Genomic DNA, 25,679 nt, shown 5'->3' on the forward strand with positions numbered 1-25,679 from the left:
CTGCTGTGTCTGTGGGGATCCTGGCCGCAACACACTGATCTCAGCTCTGGGTGTGCCACAGCCCGAATAGAGTCGGCTGCCCCCGGGCTACTTCCGACCTCCCCCTCTAGCAGTACCTGCATCTGGTTGGCATCTTCCACAGCATCAAGCACCATGGGCTCCTCGGGGTACTCCGCAAGCGGTAAGCTGGGCAGCTCCTCTTGGTCCCTTCTCACCGGTAGGCTTACTGGCTTCTCCGGCGTCTGGTCAGCATCCGGCCTCAGCAGGTAGGACCAGTCCTCAGGGCGGTCACAGGTGGCAGGCGTGTCCCCAGTGAGAGCTAGGGCACCAGCATCCGGTCTCTCCGGCGGCCAGGCAGCTTCTGAGCCCTGGGGTTGGACTTTTATACTTTCTGTCCTGCACCTTGACCTCTGGGGGGTGGGCGCAGGCTCAGTGGCTTCGCCCACTTTGGCATCCAGAGGGACTCGTCCCTCTCTGGGACAGCTGGGAGCCAGGCCGCCTCGCTACAGGGGCCATATCAGGAAATAGGGGCCATTTCTTGGTTTCAGTAGTTGTATTATATCTCCTCTTTGTTGTATTCTGGGATGGGAGCAAGTGCCGGAATCACAGTAACCATGCTTGCTTAGATTGGTGGCTCTCAGCCTTTCCAAATTGCTGTCCCCCTTTCAAGCCTCTGATCTGCGTACCCCCAAGTTGACCATATTTAAAAATAGTTTGCTTACAAAATCAGACATAAAAATACACACACAACTACTTAAAAGTTGCTTACTTTCTCATTTTTTTACCAAATAATTGAAATATAAATATTGTATTTATATTTCAGTGTATAGTCTATAGAGCAGTATAAACAAGTCGTTGTATGACATTTTAGTTTGTACTGACTTCGATGATGCTTTTATGTAGCCTGTTGTAAAACTAGGCAAATATTTAGATCGGTGGTTTTCAAAGTTCAGGTCACGACCCAGTGCTGGGTCATAGAATGCAATGCACTGGGTCACCTTGTTCAGCACCCAAGGACTCTGGTGGCTTGCCAGTAAAAACAAGTAGTCCCTACCTGTTCTGACGCTACAGTGCACCCCGGCAGAGACCAGCAGCAGGTCCAGCTCGTAGCCGAGGGGCCACAGGGCTCCACGCAGTGGCCCAGCCCTGAGTACCCGCTCCGCACTCCCATTTGCTGGAAGCCAGCCAATGGGATCTGGGGTGAGGGCGGTGCCTGCACGTGAGAGCCACGCAGAGCCACTTGCATGCCTCCACCTAGGAGCTGGACCTGCTGCTGGCCACTTCTGGGGCGCAGCACGGTCCATAGTGCCAGGACAGGCAGGAAGCCTGCCTTAGCACCCCAGCTGCACCGTGGTGTGGGAGCCACTAGAGGTAAGCCTGCACCCCAATCCCCGGCCCCACCCCAGAGCCCGCACCCCCAGCCCAGAGCCCTGACCCCCTTCTGCACCTCAACTCCCTGCCCCAGCCCTGAGCCCCCTCCCATACTCTGAACCCCTCATTCCGAGCCTCACCTGACAGCCCTCACCCCTGCACCCCAACCCTCTGCCCCAGCCCTGAGCCCCCTTCCACACCTCAAACCCCTCATCCCCAGTTCCACTGGGTCATGGGCATCAACAGTTTTCTTCAACTGGGTCATCAGAAAAAAAGTTTGAAAACCACTGATCTAGATGAATTGATGTATCTCCTGGAAGACCTCTGAGTTACACCCCCAGAAGCAGGTATATCCCTGGTTGAGAGCCACTGGCTTAGACTTGCCTGTCTTGGTACCAGTGCTGGCAATGATTTTATGATACTTACGTGATATGCAGAAGGCACACATGCACCCCCAATGTGTGTGCACGCTACCCAGGATACTAAAATCAGTGCTGGTGACACAAGGATATTCATCCCTCTGAATTTTCAAAATTATGATGGATTTGAATATAACGAAACCAAAGTATTCTAATAAATGTAAAGCTTTAAATAATCTCTAGCTAGATCAAAGCTATCTCCAATAATAATAACAGTACAGCTGAGGCAACATGGGTATCAACTGCTCAAGTGTGCATCCAGGGTCCTGTCTGGGCAGGGCTAGTTCTACATATGAGCTCAGGTGTGCAGAGACAAAATTTACTTTCTGGGTATCTCTGAACAGGGTGGATTCATTTAAGTCAAAGTGATTTAAATCACTAATTTTAATAATTTAAATCAGCAAGCAGGTAACCTTGATTTAAATAATTGATTTTAATTGTGTTTTATATTTGAACTTTTTAGTTATCTTCCTAAAAGTTGCTTTTCTTTGGGTGGTAACCATTAAAATATGTTGATTTGCAACTAAAATACAGTCTTTACACCAATTTGGTGCTTCTTTTTGCTAACCAGAAGGATATACAGTTTCTATACGCATTTATTTAAGTACTTGCTAGCTTACTTAGTACTTAATTATCTTACTTATTCAGATTCATAGTTTCTTTTATTTTAGAAAATGGTGATGGATGCATTTCTTAGTTACTAGATTATAGGTTTTTTTACTTGTGATTTGTGTCATGGTCTATTTGGATGGAAATTCAAATCTAATTAAATGCACAAAAATAACACTTTAATTTTTTTACCTTTACTGTGCTGAAAATATAAAGAAAAATATAAAGAAAAATGTTGGGGAATGTTGGTGAATTAAACTGATGATTTCTGGTCACTATGTCCTTCAAGATTTTAAAGCTAGCAGATCTCATTCTCTCACACCTAGTTTTTAGTCATAGATTGGAAGAGGAAAATAAGCTTTTCTACTTTTTCAACTCCTAATTGGTTTCTAAACTTTGTATGAACTAATCATTGAACTAAACTAGACAGAAAATGTAATGTCACTACAGACGCTCCCGACTTAGGCAAGCGTTCCACCGTAACTCTAATTTTGCATAAGTCGGAAACATATACCCGACAACGACAAAAACAAAAACAAAAAAAAAACCCACTCCTATTTCTAGCTTACGGAACTTTTTCTATAAGTGCAGATTTGTGTAAGTCGGGTTTGTGTAACCCGCGGGGCGTCTGTATATATATCCATGGTACACCTCCACCCTGAATACTGCGTGAAGTTCTGGTCAACCCTACCTCAGAAAAAATATATTAGAATTGGAAAAGGTACAGAAAAGGACAAGAAAAATTATTAAAGGTATGGAATAGCTTCCATATAAGGAGAGAATAAAGACTGGGACTTTCATCTTGGAAAAGAGATGACTATGGGGGAATATGATAGAGGTCTATAAAATCATGACTGGTGTGGAAAAAGTGAATAAGGAAGTGCTATTTACTCATAACACAAGAACCAAGGGTCATCCAATGAAATTAATAGGTACAGGTTTAAAACAAACAAAAGGAAGTTCTTCTTCACACAACACTCAGTCAGCCTGTGGAGCATTACCAGGTTATGGTGTGAAGGCCAAAACTCTAATGAGGTTCAAGAAAGAACTAAATAAGTTCATGGAGGATAGGTCCATTAATGGCTATTAGCCACGATGGTTAGGGTTGCAACCCCCTGTTCTGGGTGTACCTAGCCTCTAACTGCCAGAAGCTGGGAGTGGACAACAGAGGTTGGATCACTCAGTGATTGCCTGTTCTGTTCATTCCCTCTCAAGCATCTGGCATTGGCCACTGTCAGAAGACAGGATACTGAGCTAGATCAACCATTAGTCTGACTCAGAATGGCCATTCTTATGTTATGTTCCTAACTGAAATGAAGAAAAAAAATTTCTGCTCCTGCAGAAGCAACTGCTGGTCTCAAAAGCAGGTTTAGCACTTCTGCAAACTCTGTTTAGCCAAGCACTTAGCCAGTGAGTTCCACCAGTTCAGGGATTTGACTTACTTAAACCTTGGCACCAAATATGTACTGCTTAATATTATTTTTTGTTTTTAATGTAAATGATTTTAGTATATTATAGTAAGTTTAGATTGCCAATTTCAAAATTAATTTTAAATAAGGTTTATTAAAAACTGTATTTAACTTGGTCTTTCTATCAATTTTATCCATCCTGACTCCTGAAGCATTTTCTCATCACATGCTTTTCAGATGATCTTGATAGCTTGTAGAAAACGAGATCATTTCGGAATACAAGCTTATGTTCTTTAAAAGGTAGTGAGACAATAGAGACAACTGTAGAAATAAACAGAGTGGCAATGCAATATTAAAGCCTGTTTGATTTTAACTACAGCTACAAAAGTTGACGAGGCTAACTACCTATGAATAGCCATTTTCCTTAAGGGGAAGCTATTATTCAATAAAAGCAAAAGTCATTCCACCAACCTACAGCTCAAATAATCTGCATCTATGGAGGTACTTATCCCAGTTTGCCCTCCCATTAGTATTCTGCACCAGCCTATGAAAGGCCAGCATGAATAGGAATAAACTATACTGGTATGAAAACCTTAATACTAGTAGAACTGTGTCCATACAAATGTGTTGTACCACTTTAACTCTGTTTCTAAACCAGTATTGTTATGTGGACAAGCCCAAAGTTTTCCAGGCATCTCTTTGACACCTCATTTCCCAGCTTTCGATTCATTTTAAAGTGTTCCATTTTACTATACTGCAATGTGCAAGTGAACAGGTAAAGGTTCACAAAAGACCTAAGCCTGTTCTCTCACTGAGTGCGTGGAGTTGAATCATCTTAAAATTAGCCCCTGAATTACACTGGTATAAGATCAGAATCTGGACCAAGAAATTCAATACCATGGAGCTGCAAGGTCCTGTGTAGCATGTAAGCATCCGTGCATTTCCTCACCAACAGAGGAAGGTGATGCTTTCGTCTGTTTGGTTACTTTTTCCTTGGTTTTTGCTGAGACTGTCAACCGGCATTCCAATTAGTGATGGTGGTTTTGTGATGCAGCTACCTGTTCACATAGGCTAAGGAACAGCAAGGAAGTAGTGAGTGAAAGCTGTTACTTTCAAATTAGATGTGATTTTAAATGGTGAAAGATTCCACGTTTCTTTATCAAACCCCCTCCCCGAATTGCCCAGTTCCCTCCAAACTGCAATAATAATTTCCAAAATGGTGTCTAATACACAAAAGATATGGTCACCAACTGGCATTTGAACTGGATGTTATCTAAACTGAATTAAAGATTAGGGAATCAGTAAATGCAACTGAAACCACTTTTAATAATAATGGACCAGATTTAGCAGCCTCTCTTCTTTCGTTAACACAGGAGCTCACTTACTGATGCTTTTTCAGTGTTGTGTTACTGTATGTGCTACATGCTTCCTGGGAACTTGACCTATGCTATAAATAGACACAAACTTGGCATTTGTGGAATCTAATTCAGCAGTGTAAAATGAGAGGTATGCTTTACAGGCAATTATCAATAATGTTAGCAAAGCATGACTCTTGCCATGAATAGAATATAGCAATGAGACTGTACCAACACAGTAAAAATTGCAGACTTAACATAGACTGAGAAGTTCTGATCCTGCTGGATGCTGAGGGTGCTCAATTTCCATTAGCCAAAGGCAGTGCAAGTTGCTCTGTACCTCTCAGGAAGCACTTAGCACCCTACAGGATTGGACTCTCAGCTTGTAAATCAGGAGTTTGGAAAATATGAAGTCATTGTGGGTCTCTGAAATGTTTCCTAATATAAGCTATTTTTAATCTCATTGGAGGAGCTAAAATTGTGACTGTTTTACTTTATGGTCACATGGTGCTGGCTCTCCTCCTTGTTTCCAAATACATTAAAAGCTGCTAAAAATACCCTGACTATTTTCTTATGTTACTTTTCTCTGTAAACTATCTCTTTAGTTGCCACGAGGATGTTATGTGATTGTGACTTGGAGGAGAGGTGGGTTGTGCAGTTGTGAATGAGAGAGCAAGAGGAGGAGGGTCCACATCACTCTAGTGGTCCACACAAAGGAAGATTGAGAGTTCCTGTACTAGGCCCCTGTCTCCTTCACTTTTAAGTCCCTCCTTAAAACCCATTTTCTCCATGCTTTGTATGGTGAACCTTGCTGAATTATATAGAAAGTCCCCTTTGTTGTACTCCTTGGCTGACCTCACTCTATGACCGTGATCATCAAAGAGTCAGGAGCAGCGGTCCATTCTTGTATAACTGGAAAGCTCCAGCACTAGCTAGAGTCTGGTTCTAGGACCCTGTGAGGGTCCCAGAGCTCAGGCTCCAGCCTGGAAGTCTACACAGCAATTAAATGGCCCCACAGCCCAAAGAACAATGCAACAGAAGCTGTCACTCAGAAGTTTTTGTGAACTAGTTCAGAACTGGTCAAACATACAACCATTCGATAAATGATCTCCCAGCCATATTTGTATCATTGTTATTTATACAAGAATTATCAAAGTGTTCAGCACACTCCAGCCAAAGTGGGGAGGAAGATTAGGTAAAATTCACACAAGGGCAGAGGTTATCTTGTACCATTTAACTTGGGTCTTATGTGACCTTGTGTGGGCCTTGTGCTCTGGAGTGAATTTCATCTTCTGTCTACCCTAGAGGGGAATCATTTTAGACGTCTTTGAAATATGATCTGATTATGGAAATTATAGAAGTCCATTCTGAAAGGTACGCTACTGATCTTGGAAAACTGTAACCAATGTGTCACTTTCTAGCTTAAAATAAATATTTATGCAAACTAGATGGGGAAACTTGAGCAGGTGTAAACTGGCATAGCTCCATTGGGGAAGAATCTGGTTCACAGCATCAGTGTTTTTTTGGATACGTAGTTTGATTACCTTATCCCTGCCCCTTGCTTTTCCTACATCCTACCTTTATGTGCCAACATTTTTCATTGAAGAGTTGCATTTAAAAAAATAATAATAAAAGCTTTGTGTGTAATGTCTGATAGAAAAGCTAGGCTGGCAAAAAAATAGTAATCTCTTGTTGATGACAGAGCCTGGGAAAGACCTCTTGGGTCATCTTGTCTAAACAGCAACATAAAGCACAATTTTCCTCCTAGACTGGTTCCTCATTTGTTTTATCAAGCTGCCTGCTAAACAACTCCAGGACAGCCCACCCCAATTCCCTCTTTAGGCAGATTGTGCCTTTGTCGAGTTGCTCATACTGCTGATAATTTTAACATGTAACTTTTAGTTTGAAACTTGTTGCTTCTTGCTATCTCCATTTTCAAGCATTGTAAATAATCGCTCCCCTACCTCATATCTACAAATATTTGAAGCAGTAATGTGAGTTAGCACAGTCCTTTTAATCACCTTTCCATCAAGCGGCGAATGGTAAGTTTCCGTAGCCTTTCAACTTGGTTCATGTACCCTAATCTTTTTATCATTCCTTTATCCTCCCTCTCTGGATTGTCTCAAATTTATCTACAGTATATTCTTTCTGCAAGGTTCCTAGGAGAAGAGATTGGAAGGCTCTTCGGATTATTAATGGCTACAGAGCCTTTCACCTTGGGGTCACTCGTTTAAATCCAGAACAAGTGAACCCTGACCAAAAGCCAGTATCATCTGAAGACTGTTCAGTGGCCTCTGGGAAAAGTTTTGATGATCATTAGATGCTCAAATACTATAGCAGTGAGAGCTCTATAAGTACCTAGATGGATGGACAGATGGTAATTAGACTGAAATTTCCAGTAGACTGGTTGCTACAAATAAAATAAAGTAAAATGCCACAATTGCCATTCACAGCAGAGCGTCCAAGGCCCAAACAGTAGCCAAAAGACCAGAGACTTGAACCACCCTTTTACCCCAGGAAGTATCCCATCCAGAACAGAACTAATCATGTTGCCAGGGCTGTGTGGGGAAACTTGTACTACTGTGGATGGCGTTGGACCCATTCTGTTAAGTAATCATGAAGGTTGTCATCCTGGCACCTTTCACAAGCTTTAATTTTTGTGTCTCCTACATTTCCAAATGCACGATTCTGAACTGCTGCTGAGGGTTGGCCTTCACTGCAGAGTTAACTGGAATTGTCTACACTGTGATGTACCCTTGAGTTGCTGTGTCCTCGCTGGAGCTGCACTCAATCATGTGTGGCACTAAAACTAATAAGGGCAAATCCCATAATGCTTTGCACTGTAGTAACCTGAGATGTTTTATGAATGTACACTATGAATTGGGGGAGAACTTGTTTGGCCACATGGTAGGAATAATGTGAAGCCATTGGAGAACTGCAGCACTCAAGTGCACTAGCCTGCGTCCACACTGCAGAGTTGTTTTGTTAACAGCTCGGTTGTGCTCACTTGAGTTCTAACCTATTCCCCCAGATGGGTCAGCTAACTCGATTACCAGCCCCATCACACTCAAGGAGTTCTGTGTGTGAACAGAATGCAAGTTAGGTGCAACACTCGAGTTTCAACTTGAGTTAACTTTGTGGTGAAGATTAATCTTGTAATGCTGCACTAAGAGCCTTCATCTCCCACTGCGGTCAATGGGAACTGAATGAAAGTCATCCCTGGAGGTGCTTAGAATCTTTTACAGTCAGGCTCAGAACTAGAGTGCGATAGTTCCAAATAATATCATACGCATGCTGTTCGAAGAGGGTAATTACTTTGCTTTTCATTTCTGGCAGGCTGGGGACATCGGCAGGTAAAGTTATGCTGTATTGAGGATCTTTTCCTCTGGCTCAATAAGGAGCCAGATTTTATTGGATTTTATTTTATCAGGATCTCCAAACTTGTCTTTATTTCAAAGGCTGATTCCGCATGCCCACAGTTTAAACCTCCTTGTTAAGATGACTCCATGGGTTGGCAATACTACACCTCAGGACATATGTATTATCTACATATTCCACCAAACATCTGTGATGGTGTTTGATACAGTTGTAGCTCCAGCGTGGATTAAATTGACATGAAAAATAATAGGCTGAGATACATGCTGAAGGATACTTAGATAATGTTTTTTCAAACTTTTTAAGTGATATGCACCCTGTTTGTGGAAATGTTCCTTAGTTTCTAATATTAATTTGTATTGAATGACATTGCAGTAGCATAAAATCAGTTAAGACAAGAATAGAAGAAAAATCCATATACCAGTTTTGATAAATCAGCATCACAGTGAGTTATTTTTAATTGCACTCATTTAATATTTGTTGTAACATAAAGTAACTAACCTTGAAATTACATGTCATGGGTTCTGAGAGGTTGGGAAGCTACTGAAATTCACACAATATAGGATACTGTAAATCTAATGTGAATGGTAGGAAACTAACATTCAAACTGCTTGCACCCTACACATTTTTGGGGGGAGGTCGGTGTCAAATGAACACTTCCATCTCCATGGTTGTCAATCCAGCCCTTTTTCAAAGCATTAAGTTCCCTTCCTTTCTTTTCATTTTTAGACCCACCGTTGTGCAGTTTGTATATAAAACATGAAATTAAGAGAAAATACATCTGAATGAGCTAGGATATATTGAAGATTTCTGTCTCTTAGCAGAAAAAGTTAACTTGTTGAACCGAGCAGATTTCTAGTAGTTGAGTTCATTGGTCAGGAGAACATGTGCCTTCAACCTGAGGGGCTTTAACAGAGATACTTTAGTCCTTATGTTAAAGGGAGGATCCCTGATATGCAAATTCTTGTGGGATTTGTATGTTGTAATTGCCAAATACACATAATGAAGAGAGTGAGTTGAGGACTAAGGGCCTGATTCCACAAGGTTCAGAATATATCATGAAAGGGGCCGAGCACCCTCAATTTCCACTGAGTACCCTCAAGTTCTGGTCTAGGCGCAGTAATAACCCCAATTCAGTATTCTGTAGTCAGCAATCAACGCCTGCACCAATGCTGACTGCTAAATATACACAACGGCACACATAGATCAATTGAACTAGCAGAGACTTTCCTCTGCTGCACACTCAGTTGGTCCAAGCCCCAGCTTGTCCTTTTCTACACTTAGAGCTTGATGAGCTACATGAATTGCTGGCCACCAGTGCTGAACTGGTGCTACTCTCAAAGGCAGACATGGACTGAGGGTGACTACAGAAGTTCTCAGCACTTTGAGCAGTTTTTGAGAGAAAGCAGAACTCTAGAAAAGGAGCTCCATTCTTCAAACCCTCAGCCTAGTAAACCCAGACTCTGTGTCTGGCCGAGGGTTTGAAGAGGAGGATTTTTTCTAGAGTTCCGGGGTGCCACATCTCTGAATTATAATGCTTAAGTTGCAATTTACTCTTGACTCTTGCGTACCAGTCAGACTGGAGTGCTATCCTGACATGCCATAATGAGATCCTCTTAATCCCTGGGTTGGAAATTAGGAGGTAGCGTGCTTTCTCTCCTGAAGAAGGAACTTTTATTGTTAGCCATGACTCCTTATCTCATTAAGGATGGCTTTAAAGGCCTCTTAAACAGTCCTATATAATTATTTGGTGGGGTGGCATTGCAGGGTTTTGAGGCTGGAGACAAAGAGTTAAAATTTGGAAAAATTGTGGTGTCTCATAGCTTGTACAAAGTCTCTAGAGACCTACTCCGCTACCAGAAGAATCTCTATTCTGAAGGCTTTTTGCAATTTGGCCACATTTCAAAGGAAGGAGGAAAGAACAACAACCAGAAAATATGGTGTTTGCTAGCTAAAAGGAGAATATTTGGCAGCCTACTAGCAGGTCGTGATGGATCAGTTTCAGAACTGAAAAGGAAAATAAACTCAGGAAACTGCAGTATAAATAGATCTGAGATAGAGCAGGTGCCCAGATCTAGCTTGCAGTTACAGCCACGCCTCTCAAATTGCAGGGATCTGTAGCAGTGTCAGGCAGGAGGTGAATACCTTTAGATAGAAGCCTGGAATAACCTTACTGGTCAGTAGCCTCAGTTGTAGTCTCTTATTGTTGTGGTTTAGGTGCTCAGCTACCTTTGTGATGAGCATAGGATAAAAACCTGAAGAGCTGCTTCGCAGAATAAGGGTGTATATATTTTTTTCCATTGTAGCTATTATTTCCCCTTTTTCATCTGCCTTACAGGCCTGGCATATACATTCATGTGAATAGTAGGAAAGATGGTTTCTGGAGATTAAACCAATCCACTCAATTACACTGCTGGTTTGAGGCATTAAAATACAGACATTACATGGGTCAACATTTCTGTTCTGCATGTAACCACCGCTGCCAAACCACCCAGGTCACCTGTGGGCTAGAGGAAGCAGCTGGACCAATAAGCCAAATAGTCTTCCTCTGATCAGACCGCCTATAAGTTGGGCTGTTTGTTTCACGTGGAACTCACTTTCATACCTTCCTTCCCTTTGTTTAGAGATCCTTCTCTGGGCATCTGCATTACCATACCTGAATCTTGAGGGCTCTTTTTTTCCAGAATTAGAGGTGAATCCTATGTTTACCAAACCTTTGGACTATTTCAAGGAGGGCATTTAGACTAAGTGCACAGTCAACTAAAATAATCTTTGCATCTAAATATCACAGTGTTTAGGGTGGAGCACAACAGTTTTAACTGTGGCTTGACCCTTAGCTTTAAGCTCCTTCAGCCTTTCCATCTTCCACTGTTTAGCTTACTCCTTTCCACTAATCTCCTCTGTCAGTATTAAAGTTTGAGGGCCACATTCTGCTCACCCTCTTCATTCAATAGTCCCCATAACTTCACTGAGTGTTTTGTGTTTAAAGCAGGCAGGATTTGATCCTGGAAGACAACACTACATTTCACACAGTATGATTTTCTGATGAGGAAAGTGGAAAAGATGCTCGAGGATCCATTCTTGGGAAGTTGAATGTTTGCTGCAGAATACTGTTTGTAGCCAACTGGGGATAAAATTCATCTCAGTTGCACAATCATATGATCACATCTTTCCATCTTTCAATGTTGCTAAGACACAAACATTCCTCTTTCTTCTGGACTTCATCTGGCTTAGGGCTGTGCAAACCCTGTATGTTTAATTTGCATGAGCCTGCAGGTTCACTTAAAGTTTTGGGTTGATCCACATGAACAAACTGGAGATACTTTGAAAATGCATCCCTCCCATAATTTTATGTCAAGTAACTTGACTTGAGTTGCTCGTCTGTTGTTAATCTTAAACAGGTGAATCTTCCCAACTCTGCTCCACCCCAGCCCCCGCCCACACTCCACCCCTTCCCCAAAGCCCCCACCCCTGCTTCACCGAAGCCCCGCCCCCACTCCCCGGAGGACTGCTGCAGGGTCCGGACCCTGCACTCATTGCGTGGTAAGTGGAGCAACCCGGCCCCAGCCAGCTTTGCTCCCCTGGCTCCCAGCCTCACTGCTGGTGACTGCTGGGGGGCAGTTCCCCCCATAGCCAAGGCAGGGGGGCTGTGTAGGGCACCAAAATGGCTAGGGATGGCCATACAAACTCACCCATAGAGCTGCTGAAGATTTTTTGTGTGTAGATTTTTATGTAGATTACTGTTGTGTTCTAACCAACAACAGCCATGGTATTTTTAGCTCTGTTCAAAATATGGGAAGAAAAATCAGGCTTGCCAAGTGGCAAGGGACAAAATCAATGGGAGAGGGAGAGGAGGGGGGGATTAGTTCCAGCTTTTCACAAATGCATTCTCAGAAGGAAAAATTTATTTGCTTAATAAAAACTAGAGCAATTATTTCACTTTCAATGCCATTTGACATTAACTCTCTGATTCTGGTGGTGCAAGGATCAGTTCTTAATATATTTAGAGAGACAAGGTGGGTGAGGTAAGATCTTTTGTTGGACCAACTGCTACTGGTGAAAGAAAGTGCAAACAACAATATATTTAGAGCAGTTTATGAATGAAAAAAACTTGGCTTATATTAGTATATCTTAGATGAGCCCTAAGATGTGAATTTTAACCCAGAGAGTTATAGCAGGATGACTCATAAGACTGCTTTTTTCAATTTAGTTTATGTCACTTGGAAAGCAGTTTAAACTAAAGCAAAAAAAAAAGCAACTCTTATTCTGGAATTCAATCGGAGGTAGCGCATATCGATTTTAATTACACTGGTATAAATGGTAAAACTTTCCCATGTAGACAAGCCCTTAAAATAGAGGTTGTATTGTTATTATTATGGTAAAAGTTGCTAATGGATTGCCCATTGTGGCTCACTGACATAAGCACTCAGGATGAAACTCCCCAAAAAGAGAACTAAAGATGTCATGCAATAACTGCACCTAAAGTAACACTCAGGGCTTGTCTACATCAGAAAGTTGCAGCGCTGGTGAGGGAGTTACAGCGCTGCAACTTAGGAGGTGTACACATCTGCAGGGCACCACCAGCGCTGCAACTCCCTGTTTGCAGCGCTGGCCGTACTCCCGTTTTGTCTCGGGTGTAGAGGATCCAGCGCCGGTGATCCAGCGCTGGTAATCAAATATAGACACTTACCAGCGCTTTTCTTGACCTCCGTGGAATAAGCAGGTATCCCAGCATACCTGAGGAAGCCTCTGGTAATCAAGCTGGTCTCCTTCCCCGGCTTGCTCTCGCGTTCCCCGAACCCCGAGCAAGCAGGTCTCCTTCCCTGCAGTTTGCAGGGTGGTTCGGGGAACGCGAGAGCAAACCGCGGCGAAGCTGGTCTCCTTTCCCGGTTTGCTCTCGCGTTCCCCGAACCCCCCTTGAAGCCGCCCAACAGCGCTGCAGTGTGGCCACATCTAACACCACTTGCAGCGCTGGTTGCTGTAAGTGTGGCCACTCTGCAGCGCTGGCCCTATACAGCTGTACTAATACAGCTGTAACAACCAGCGCTGCAAAATTTTAGATGTAGACATGGGTTATCTCAAAGTAACATTGAGCGCCCTTATTTGTCTGGCAGCTGTAACTCTGAAACTTAGACCATGTCTACACTACAAAATTATGTCGATCTAAGTTATCAACATACAGCCTCCGGAGTATTACGCCACTTGTGCGTGTAAACAGTATTCTTTTTGTGTCAGCGGTGCGTGTCCTCACCAGGACTGCTTGTATCAGAGTGCAGAGGGTAATGCACTATGGGTCAGTATCCCACTGTGCAACTCGTCATCATCCAGCACTGTGTGTTTTGGGAAGTTTTTGCAATGCCTAATGGGACCAAAATGAGTCACACAGTGCGATTGGGAACATGGGGGTCAACCTGTCATAATGCAGTGTTCTCCATCCCATAACTTCCATCTGCAGCCCATAATATTTCACACCTCTTTTCAAAATCCCTGTAAACTCGCATGTCCCTCCTTGCTGTCTGCCATCTCTGACAGAAGCCTGGAGCCTGCAGTGCCCTGCACTATTGCTATGAGCATTGCAAGCATGGAGCGCCTGATCCTGCAGTATTTGCAAGAGGAGCTGAAGGGAACATGACAATTCCCTGAAGGCTAGATTGCTGTGGGACATAGAAGAAAGAGTTCAAGGCTGTTGGTGATGTTCATACTAGGGCAGACCCAATGGTCCATCTAGCCAGCCACTAGTCTTCTGACAGTGGCCAGTGCCAGGTGCTTCAGAAGGAGTTAACAAAACAGGGAAATTTCAAGCAATCCATCCTTTGTCATTCAGTCCCAGCTTCTGGCAGTTGAAGGTTTAGAGACACCCATGGAGTATGATGATGTGTTCCTGACCATCTTGGCTAAGTCGTCTTATCAGAATAGGGGCAGATTGTAAATGTAGAGAGAGAAGCTAGATTTCAATGATTGCATATTTGGGGATGTCATGCTTTGGTTAGATCCCAAATGCATCCTCTGTGTCCAACTGACTAAAGTTCAGGGATTACACATCCTCACTAAAGCATGGGTGTTCAGACACTAGTTTTGATTTGGTTCATCTCTATTTACATATTTCCCTACAACTTATAAATTAATTAGGAAGGAAATAAAAACCAAAAACTTTTGAAATAAAACAGAGCTTCCTAATGGACTAAGGAAGTTCTCCCAAAGTGCACACCTGCTTCTCCCCTACTTCATGTTAGCTTTTATAGCTCTGCTGCTGGCCCAGCCTTCCTCTGAGATTTTTTATGACCATTAAGAAACTTCATTTTTTTTTATGGCAGCAAACAATCCTTGGGCTCTGAACAAGGCTATAATAAAAAGCATCTTGCACAAAAGCATTGGTAATCAAGGGAAAAAGTGCAGGACTGCTTTGTAAATTTTGATTTTCTAAGGTCACCAAAATGTAAATATGTATTCCAGGGCTGTAACAAACAGTGCATTGAAAAAAGTGCCTGTATAAAACAGCCAATTATCTAGCTGGGGAGAAACTGTTGAAAATTGCCATGTGTGCATTAAATTGCCCTTTTGGAATTGTATTTACGGGTGCCACACTGTCATTAAATCCTATCTTAGAGTGACTCAAACTGTAGGCCAGCACTTAGTAAATATTGGAGAGGAGAAGTTTCAGAATGCTGCTGTGGGTTTAGATAATTCTTTGTGTCCCTCCCTAGAATACTGTACAGAGTGGAGGGTATGTGATTATGGTGAAGTGCTTCATTAGAAATTAAACTCGAGTGAAAGGCTCTCCAAGATTTTACTGCCAAAAAGCTCTGGGACTCACCTGCTTTTTCTCCCCCCTCATCAGTATGCACTGAACAGTGGACCTGAAATACTGCTGTAAAATGTGCCACTAAGCTGCCGGAAGAATTCCAGTCTAGTCAAAAATTTCGTTATGGGTTCAATAGCATGGTAATAGCTCTCCCGGTTATCATGTCTGAGCAAGAACACAATCCTGTGATCTCATTCTGAACTACTCTTGGGGATTTAGGTGTGTATATGGAGGCTTCCGCACCAGAGGTGAGGAGCAGATCTGAAGATGAAGAATATTAAGTTTAGATGTAGGGGATATACTCTATTCAGGAGACACATCTGGAACTTCCATTGTTGCAAATGATTTAAGAGGGCATAGCAAGCAGAAAGGGCGCCCATAAAATGAAAGGACAAAATTTTCAAACTTAGAGGCCTGAAGTTAGCCCCTCCCCATTCATATTTTGGCACTTAATTAAGTGACTGGATTTTCAAAGGTGTTGAGCAGTCAAAACTCCCATTGACTTCAGCAGGGTGATCAGCATTTCTAACTGTTTCATGTAGAAACATGAAATTAGGCACCCAGTTCTACACATGCGAGCTTGAAAATTCTTGCCTCAAGTTCTGCAGGGGGGTAACTTACATTTTTTAAACAAACCTTTGAAGAATTGAAGTATCTCTTCAGGATGTGTTGATAACAGACAGGAGGGCAGAGTCTGAGACATACTGAAATCCTCAGAGCTCAGAACGTCATGTAATCAATTCTCTCAAGTACCATTTACTTGTCTGCAGGGCACCTACAACCCTATCAGAGCATGCAGTGTGGGCCAGTGCTTTCACCCAATACACCTCACTTGGGACGCGGTGCTCTCCTTCCATGCAACAACATACAGAAAGAGAGAACTTGCAGTCAAAATTCCTGGTTTCTGGCCCCCAGCACAGTGAAACTTGCCAGCTCTGATTTTCAAGTTTTGAACCAAATGGAAACATAAAGCAAAGCTCAGGAGATGTGAAACTACGTGAACCAACACTGAAGGAAATGAATCCCTGTGAACTGAAACTACCAAGTGCCATACAGCTCAAGCCAGCAGTGAAAGATGCAAGTGTGTGTGTTCAATTATTTTTTACAGTTCAGAACACCAGAATGTGAGTTTCATTGTTGCGTGGGACAGGAGAGGTCATACACCAGGGGTTACATTTAAATGGCATCCAATGTTGCTGATGTATTGCATTTAGATGTCTAACCATTGACCCTGGCTGTACCTGGAAATCACAGTGTGTCTCACAGAGGGGCCATTAATCATGCTCACAGTTTCTTGCCTGCAATATTGGTAGGTGGGACAAGCCTCCCTAAAATCAGGGTCAATTTATTTTTCAAAAAAAATACTGTAATTGCTATTGAATGCTGTAAATGAACACTGTTCTGTGCTTTGGTATCTTTCAGATTCCGACCTGAGCATGCGGACACTCAGCACACCCAGCCCAGCGCTAATATGTCCGCAGAATTCTCACGGCTTCCAAAATGGCCGAGGATCTTCCAGTTCTTCATCCTCAGTCACCGGGGAGACAGTTGCTATGGTCCATTCACCTCCTCCAACCCGCCTTACTCATCCTCTCATCCGGCTGGCATCCAGACAGCAGAAAGAACAGGCCAACATAGACCGTCTCCCAGACCACTCCATGATCCAAATTTTCTCTTTCCTGCCTACCAACCAGTTGTGCCGTTGTGCACGAGTGTGTCGCCGCTGGTATAACCTTGCCTGGGACCCACGGCTTTGGAGGACTATTCGCCTGACAGGCGAAACAATCAACGTAGACAGGGCTCTTAAAGTGCTGACCCGGAGGCTTTGTCAGGACACGCCAAATGTATGTCTCATGTTGGAGACGGTAATTGTTAGTGGCTGCAGGCGGCTCACAGACAGAGGACTCTACACCATTGCCCAGTGCTGTCCAGAACTGAGGAGGCTAGAGGTGTCAGGCTGTTACAACATCTCCAATGAAGCAGTCTTTGATGTGGTGTCACTGTGTCCAAACCTTGAGCACCTGGATGTGTCAGGTAAGTGAAAGTATTTAAATAATATAATCTAGATTGAGAGAGACAGGACAATCCTGTGCAGAAGTGAAAAGGGGGAGATAAGGCACAGAGGGGCAGAGAATAACCTGGCCCCTATAGCTGCACCAAGAAGACAAGCCCCTCCTCCCGCCCCTTTTGTCTTACCTATCTAGGTGTTAATACTCCTCATCACATTGTATCAGTGCACAGGATATAGTGGCAGTCTTTGTACTGCAGGAGTTGTTTCCGTACCTCTCCCTCTGAAGCAGCGAGCACAGCTGGCCCTCTACAGTGAGGAGTGCACACTATACCCTCTTTAAGGATGGGTAGCGCAGCAACTGGGCTTTCTAGGAGCACAAAAGTTATATAGCCCTGAAGTAAGGACAGTGCGTTTGGAAGGCCAAGACCCACAGCTCGGGATACGTTTTGACATCTAGGCACTGCCTAATTTTGTTTGGGACTTGACTAATGTACATTAGGGACCGCCTTAGCTTCGATGTGGTGTTGCAGTGGTTTTGAGCAGCAGAGATGCCTTTGCTGATGGTCCCCAGATGTTCTGTCGGGAGGCAGGAGGTTGTCATTAGAGGTCAACCATAGGGAATTTTGCTCCCCCTGTGCATTGATCAGAGCTTGAGTTGGAGGATGGGCCTCAATGGAGGCACTGGGATTAAATTCAGCACTGAGTTAGACCCTCTGCATGATCCCACAACTGCACTGGGTGTAGTCCAGGGCTGAATTAAGTTAACTGGTTCAGCTTACCCATTGCACAGACATAAATGACTGAATAGGGAGCTGAGCAAAATGGTGTAAAGTGCTACCCCCTCAGAATGGCAATTCACCCACTTTCCATAGGTATAAATGACTGCACCAGGCACGTGGCCATGGAAAATCAGGCCCATTGATTCTGATTTTATTTCACACTGGTGTTCTGGGTTATAACTGGTGATTTGAATGTTACTGCCCTTCTCGCAGATGAAATCTGTCTCCACGGTCGCAGGGTGTCTTGATGGCATTCTTTTGACCTGTTGGTGAGCACAGGACTTGACTCCCTGTTGCCATGCACATTGTGCAATTATTTACATTGCTACTAGTGGTTCAGAATAGTAGTGTGTTTGGCTCAGTTGGAAGAGGTTCAAGACAACAAAGAATCAGACCCACACAGCCTATTGACAATGACCTTGCTGAAAGGCACACATCCTTTGCAGATACAGTAACTCCTCACTTAAAGTCGTCCAGTTAGCATTGTGTCGTTGTTACATTGCTGATCAATTAGGGAACATGCTCGTTTAAAGTTGTGAAATGGTCCCTTCTAACCTCGCTTGGCAGCCGCCTGCTTTGTCCACTGCTTGCAGGAAGAGCAGCCCGGTGGAGCTAGCTGGTGGGGGCTTGGAACCAGGGTGGACCGACAGCACCCCATCAGCTTTCCCTATCAGCTCCCTGCTCCCCTGAGTTCCCTGTGCAGGGAGCTTAAATTCATAACTTTGCTAGACACTAAAAATCATGGACTGAATAGAGAAACTGGATTTATAGCTTATTACAACAATCTATAACCCACTAACAACCCCCCAGTTGTTCCCCCCCCCCTTTATGACTGGAAGTGTGTTAATGGTTGATTGGTCACTTGAAATATGTGTTAGCTACTTATGCTAAACAATCTGTTCAGACCTTGTATTTAGCTGTGATACTCTGAGTAGCTTTCACAGACCTGAAGAGCTCTGTGCAAGCTGGAATGCTTGTCTCTCTCACTAACAGAAGTTGGTCCTATAAAAGATATTACCTCACCCGCATTGTCTCTCTCTACAGAGTCCACCAGGATGAAAAATGTGGCTAAGATCCCCTACAAAAATAGAACTAGAAATATAAAATGTGTCAGTCAGGGTTGCCTTGTGTTTCATTTAAACATTTATCTGCAGAGCTAAAGTCCTTTATACTCAGCACTGGACTAGTGTACGTGACCCCGGAAATGGAAGTAACTAGAAATGAAAAAGTCTTCCTGTCCTGTCCCCAGACTGAGTGATCCACAAAAGTAAACACAGGCCATGCCCTGGGGCCTGGACCCGTGAGGTCCTAAGCGCTTCACCTGCGACTAACTTCAGTGGAAGTTGAAAGCCGTTAACCTTTATTCAGAGCAAAATTAGGATCATTGATTTCAGTGGGACTTTAACTCTCACATAAACTAATTAAAGCCAATGAAGTCCCATCAGTCTGAGTTCAGAATCAGGTCTGATGGATCTTTTATTAGAAGAATGACTTTAGGATTTAGCCTGAATGCCATAGGTACTGAAAAAATAACGTGGATTTTAAAATTATTTCTGAACAATACAGGGCAACTATATTTTTATAGCATCTTCTTACATACTGTGTACCATACTTTGCATAGTTAAATAGAATTACAGTTAAAAATGAAAGCAGAAGGAAAGGAAAACTAGAGTCTATGCAAATATGAGCAGATGTTTTCATACTAAATTTAAAAACAGGTGGACTGTTCCAAATGCCCAGAGTTACAGATGAAGATTTTCTTATATCCAAAGAAGTGAAATTGCCAAAGGAGGAGGAAGAGACTGATAGTAAATCAGTCCGAGATATGGGGAGAAGATTGACTGACAGCAGAATTCGGTCTCTTCTCTCTCTTTAGTTACATCAGTATAAAACTGGAGTGACTTCATTGATGTACATGAACTTACACTAGTGCAATTAAGAGTAGAATTTAGACCAAGTTCAAGGAGTTCAGCTGAAATAAGTGCATGAAGAATTGTAATAATTAATGCAACACAGGTAAGAGGTTTTTAACTCTGAGTTCTAGACATAGTTACAGGCAAGTACACAGATAAATATGTGTAATAATGTTGTTTTTTTTTAAATTATCTTGGCATTCTCTCTGAAGTTTATATCAGGTGGCCATTCTATTATTAAATGCTTATTTTAATCATAAAACTCAAACAGTATCATGGGAACATCCATAAAATGAAAATGTCAGGAAATCTTATGTATAAGAGGTTTACATTAACTTTGCAAATATCCTACAAACCTCACCACTCAGGCATTTTAAAAAATGCTTCCATATGTTTTTGATGGTGACTAGATCAAATTACAAACAAGTGACAGTTTATCACCTGGCTTGAATGCTCCTAGTAAGATTACAGCAATAATCAGTTATACTTGATTTCCATCCAGTACAAATGTTAGCTGTACTGGTGAAGAAGCAGTTGCCTGGTGAGCCAATGCTCAACCGGACGTTGTTTCAGAAAGAAAAGTTTGTGGAACTCATGATAAACTAACAAGAGTTGGCAACAGTGAAGCCAGACCAGCTCTCTCAGGCCCACATGCACCCACTTTTCTACTTTCAACACACACTTCAGTGCCTCTTTTGGGAAATCTGCTATTATGCATGTTTGTGCAAGCAAAGTAAATGAGCAACTGAGGCAATTTTGAACCTGATGCTTACTAAGCCATCAACTCTGGCTACCAGAGTCCTGTATTCAGCTGAAGTTACTGGAGCCACACAAGAGGCCTTTTTATACCACTGATTCAAATCTCTTCATTGTGAACTCAGCCCTTCACATTCTTTAGGTAGATAAACTAAATACCATGCAGCTTAGCCAGGGGGAATCTTACGGGTTGACCTTAAAAGAGGAGGCCCTTTCTACTCTGTATGGACATTAAAGATCAAGTTAAATCTCTACAATTTATGGAAAGTGACATAGGGAGCCTTAATTTCTAGAGGTGTGAATCATAAGCATCTGCACTTCAGTGATCAAATGTGTGTTTAATTGAAATGCCTTGGGAGAAAAAGCATGATACAAATATAAAATGTAGTCAACCATTAGTTTCTCTGTATTTATTTTTGTAAGGATTGTTACTGTAGAGTATGCTCCCACTCTGACATAAAAATAGCGCTCACCACGTAACAGTTAAAATATTAGATCAATTAGATTAGCAATCGACCATCCAAACACGGGGTATAACTCAAATAAGACTGGAGCCCAAATGTAACTATTCATAGTAATTGTTGCGTTAAAAAGAAATGTAGGTGATCAGAAATAAAAAATCCCCTTTTCATCCGACCACCTTAGCAGCTTTGGACAATTTTTTTACATTTCTGTCAGAGTGGCCTTCTCTCTTATTTACTTGCATTAATAATCAGGAATTTATCCCTAGGAAATTTCAAAGTTACTCTTTGTTACAGGTAGGAGCTGAGAATGCTCAGTTCAGACAGCTGTTCCTGGGTCCTGGTTTGAAATCAGACCAAGAGATATGTAATAATATAAATAATATAAAGATCCCATATTTTCAGTATTTACAAATCAAACATTTTATTGTGAAATCTGGATATGCGGCAGCTCTATATAGATCTTAACCACATTTGAGGAGTTAGCTCAGGAGCAAGTTAGAACAAAATGTTTAATTTCTAATATGCATATAATTTTGATTGAAAAATGATTTGATAGGCATAAACCCAGATAAAAAGATGGGAGACAGATTTGGATAAAAAGAAATTGATCTGGATTAACGGGTCACTATATCGGAAAGGGGATATACTTTCTTCAAGTTGTATAGCTCCTAAAGAAATTTTTATAAATTATATATAGGTGGCATTTGACTCCAGTTAAGAGCAATCAGATTTGTGCTTCCAAGAGGCATTCTGTGGGGGATTGTGGGGAAAGGGAAACATACTTGCACGTTTGGTGGTTGTGACCTATGACCACTTGCAAGGAAATGAAAAGAGATTCTTATGACAAAACGCCAGCTTCCTAGAGATCCCTGGACCTGCTTACTTAATGCTCCAGTAAGAAGCCAGTAAATTAATTTCTTTTTATTGTTAGCAGCTAGACGTTGTATTACACATTACTGGAAAAATGTGACCCTCCTCCCTCCTCCTATGGAATTGTGGGATAGTAAATATGAATTGTCTTTGTAATGGAAAAGCTTTCACACCAAGTATGTGCACAAGAGAAGTACCAAAAAGAAGATAGGTATTTAGAAATGTTGTCCCCCCTGTTTAGTATAGTCCAGAGAGGGGGACTCCCCAGCCAGCAAGCCAGAATCTTGAGCCAGGTTCTTTGAGTATTAACCTGATCCTGAATAAGTAATGTACAATGTAGTAGGTTAATGTTTATATGTAACTTTGCTTTAATAATTCATTAAACGGCATTCATCAGACTCCATGGTGAAGCCTTCATAACACATTGGCCTGATTCTTATCACCATTGAATCAAGAGGAAAATTCCAGTTACATTCAGTGGTGCAAGATTAGTCCAAAGAGCAATGGAAAAGCATGCAGTGAATTGGATGTGCAGTCCTGTGCTCAGACACATGTCTCCTTGCTCAGTGAACTGAGAGCAGAGGATTAGAACGCTTCCGTTCCTGGCTCCAGTGGTGACTCCCACTGTAATCTTGGAGAATCCCAGATGCAAATCCCAGTTGACTGGAAAGTCCCTTAAAAGGACACAACAGAGCCTTAAGGAGTTAGGTGCCCAACTTCTTTAGAGGCAGGAGCAGAACAAGGAGCTACTTTTAACTCATTTTTGGAAACTGACAAACGCTGGGGTTTCCAAAGGAGCCTGAGTTCCCCTGCCAATTTTTGTGGCCTTCCAATCACATCTTCCTATTTTGAAGATGTTCTTTTTTGCTGTCTTGCTGCATGAAACATCCAAACAAACAGGGGAAATTGTGCATTTGGCAACACTGTGTACAGTCAGTTCCATGGTTTTCCCACAATAGTGTAAGTAAACAATGCTGTTGGTGGTAACTGAAAGAGGTTTAATAAAGGGAAGTGAGCAGGAGCTGTCTGACTAATTGTCAGCATAATAGCTAAGATGTAATTGTGTTGCTTAATATGAAACCTTTAGCCTCTTTGGTTTAAATTACCCATGCATGAAATGCAGGGTTATAATATTAAACTAACTAGTTATAATATCCATGGGTAGAAAGATCGTATTTGAACATCAGATATTTCAGAATAGCCCTAACCTCTACAGAGGGCTAAACCAATACTCTTGAACTTTGAGGGTGCTTAAAATCCAAAACTGGGTTTTGCATCTTCAGCTAGCCTTTGTTTTTTGGAACTCAAGGAGCATTGCTTCTCTGGAGGTTTGACTTGAGCCGCGCTTCTAAATTAATTTTCAAAGTGTTGGTTATATAGGGTACTTGTGAAAGTGCTTCGAAAACTAGGATCCCATTATTTCTCTTTCCTCTGACGGCTGAGTATTATTTTGACCTCCTCTTCACTGCCAGCCTATGTGTGTGAAGGGCTGCTTGACAGTATGCCATGCTGTGTAATGATCTTGCTGAGTAGCGTCACTGTTCAAATTGCTTTGCACACTACGCTGAACTTGCTGGCATATGCAAAGAGAGGTGAAATGCATCTATCTAAACAAACCAAATGCAACCCGATAGGGCAGGGTTCGGCACCTGTCAGAAGTGGTGTTGCCGAGTCTTCATTTATTCCTCTAATTTTAAGGTTTCGCGTGCCGGTAATACATTTTAATGGTTTTAGAAGTTCTCTCTCTAGTGTCTATGAACTATTGTTTGTTGTGAAGTAACAAGTTTTTTAAATGTTTAAGAAACTTCATTTAAAATTAAATTAAAATGCAGATTTTATCTATTTAGTGCAGTGGTTCTTAACCTGGGTGCACACACATAGTTAAAAATACCTGAGGTAATTGCTGGCCCTATCGCAGGGACCAGCAACCTATGGCACGCGTGCCACCTTTGGCAATGCGAGCCGATTTTGCCTGGGGTTCCGGCGCCAGCCCCACTCACTGTGCTGCCAGCTGAGTGAACGGAACCCTAGGCCAGCAGGAGGCTGGGCGGGGCCAGCAGCTGAGACCCAGACCGGCAGCAAGCCCCCGCAACACTGGCCCTGCCCCAGGGGGTGCGTGGTCTAGTGATTCACAACAGTGAATTCTGAGGCAGCAGGACGGGGGGAGCTGTGGGAGGGCGGCTCACACTTCCAGGAACCGCAGAATCCAGTGCGGTGATGGGGTAGCCGGGGGGGGTGCGCCCCTTCCCTCTACTGGAGGAGAATGTCAGATCTGCTCTAATGTGTGTCTTCAGGGCTGTCAGGGCCTTGCAGGTTGGGGTTCCCAAATGTGGATCGTACAGAGATTCAGGTTCATGTACAGTTCAAGCTCCCTTAAAAATCTCTTGTCACCATTAGGAACCAGCCTAGACCTTCCAGTTGCTGTTTCCCATTTCTCTTTACATCCATTTCAAGTGGGACTGGGGTCTGCCCCCCATCATCTGAGGGACAGGTAGCCCACTACCCGAATATCTGGGCCATCAGGAAACTGCTTCTCCCCCGTGAGTTTCTAGGAAGAGACACCCTGATCCAGAATCAGAGGGGTAGCTGTGCCATGCATCTGAAGAAGTGGGTATTCACCCACGAAAGCTCATGCTCCAAAACGTCTGTTAGTCTATAAGGTGCCACAGGATTCTCTGCTGCTTTTCCTGATCCAGAAGGGTCATGTGGGAGATGAGGGGAGAAACAGGGCTCAGGGGAAGAGAAGGGGATTAGTATGTGTTGGGTTTGTAGGTGATACCCCAGGGACTGGAGGGGAATATTGGGCTGTTTTCCAGCAATAGCTCTATGGACAGCTCCTATTCAAGCCACGGTTCCTACTTTCTTCTTCATCATAATCCACTCCCTTTCCTCATGTTTTTATCTTTGCAAGCAGAGTCAGAGGGGATTCCTGTTCAAGGAGCTTGCAGCCTAAATAGGAGAAGTGATCTGCAAATGTGCAGCTCTGCATGAGCGGTGTTTAAGAGTCAGGGGTCAAATTCTGGTCAGCCTCTGTGCAGGTGCACAAGTGGGAGAGGTACAAAGAGGTTCCCCCTCCCTCTTTAGGCCTGTACACAGGGACTAGGTGGGATCCTAATGGGGAGATTCGATGCTTTCTCTCCTAAAGTCTCTGTGGAACCTAAGTGCCTGTAAGGGGCCAAGAGTGAGAGAGGCACTAGTAGAGCATAGAGATGCGAGAATGCTCCTTCTTCAAGGCTGATGCAGGACCACACCAGAGTGTGCTGCCTGGAGGCCCCAGGAGGAATTCTGGTTGTAATGTGCTCCTGGCAACTCTTGACAGCTGCAGTCTCATCTCTGAACCTAATGTGTCTAGCTGGACTCTGATGGACTCTGGCAAAATCTAGCCCAAAATAATGAGATTCCTCTTGATTAAATGCTAGGGGCAGTTGAAACAAAAAGGCTTGGGCCTACGCATGACGTGTGGTGTAGTAACAAGCATGAAAGCTTGGGTGGGTGTGCTGTGTGACATACTGGAGACTTTGGCAGTCTTGGTCACAGTAAATGGTT

At 43.0% G+C, this 25,679-nt stretch overlaps 1 protein-coding gene across 1 annotated transcript in view; it reads left to right on the plus strand.

Moving 5' to 3' along the window:
* Window positions 1–25,679, plus strand: part of FBXL7 (F-box and leucine rich repeat protein 7) — a 346,868-nt gene that overhangs the window by 315,779 nt on the left and 5,410 nt on the right. Inside the window, 1 exon segment of the mRNA XM_030551734.1 lies at window positions 16,763–17,374. Within this exon segment, the coding sequence (XP_030407594.1) occupies window positions 16,763–17,374 (612 nt within the window).

This window comes from Gopherus evgoodei, chromosome 2 (assembly GCF_007399415.2).
Source record: "Gopherus evgoodei ecotype Sinaloan lineage chromosome 2, rGopEvg1_v1.p, whole genome shotgun sequence".
Taxonomy (NCBI): domain Eukaryota; kingdom Metazoa; phylum Chordata; order Testudines; family Testudinidae; genus Gopherus; species Gopherus evgoodei.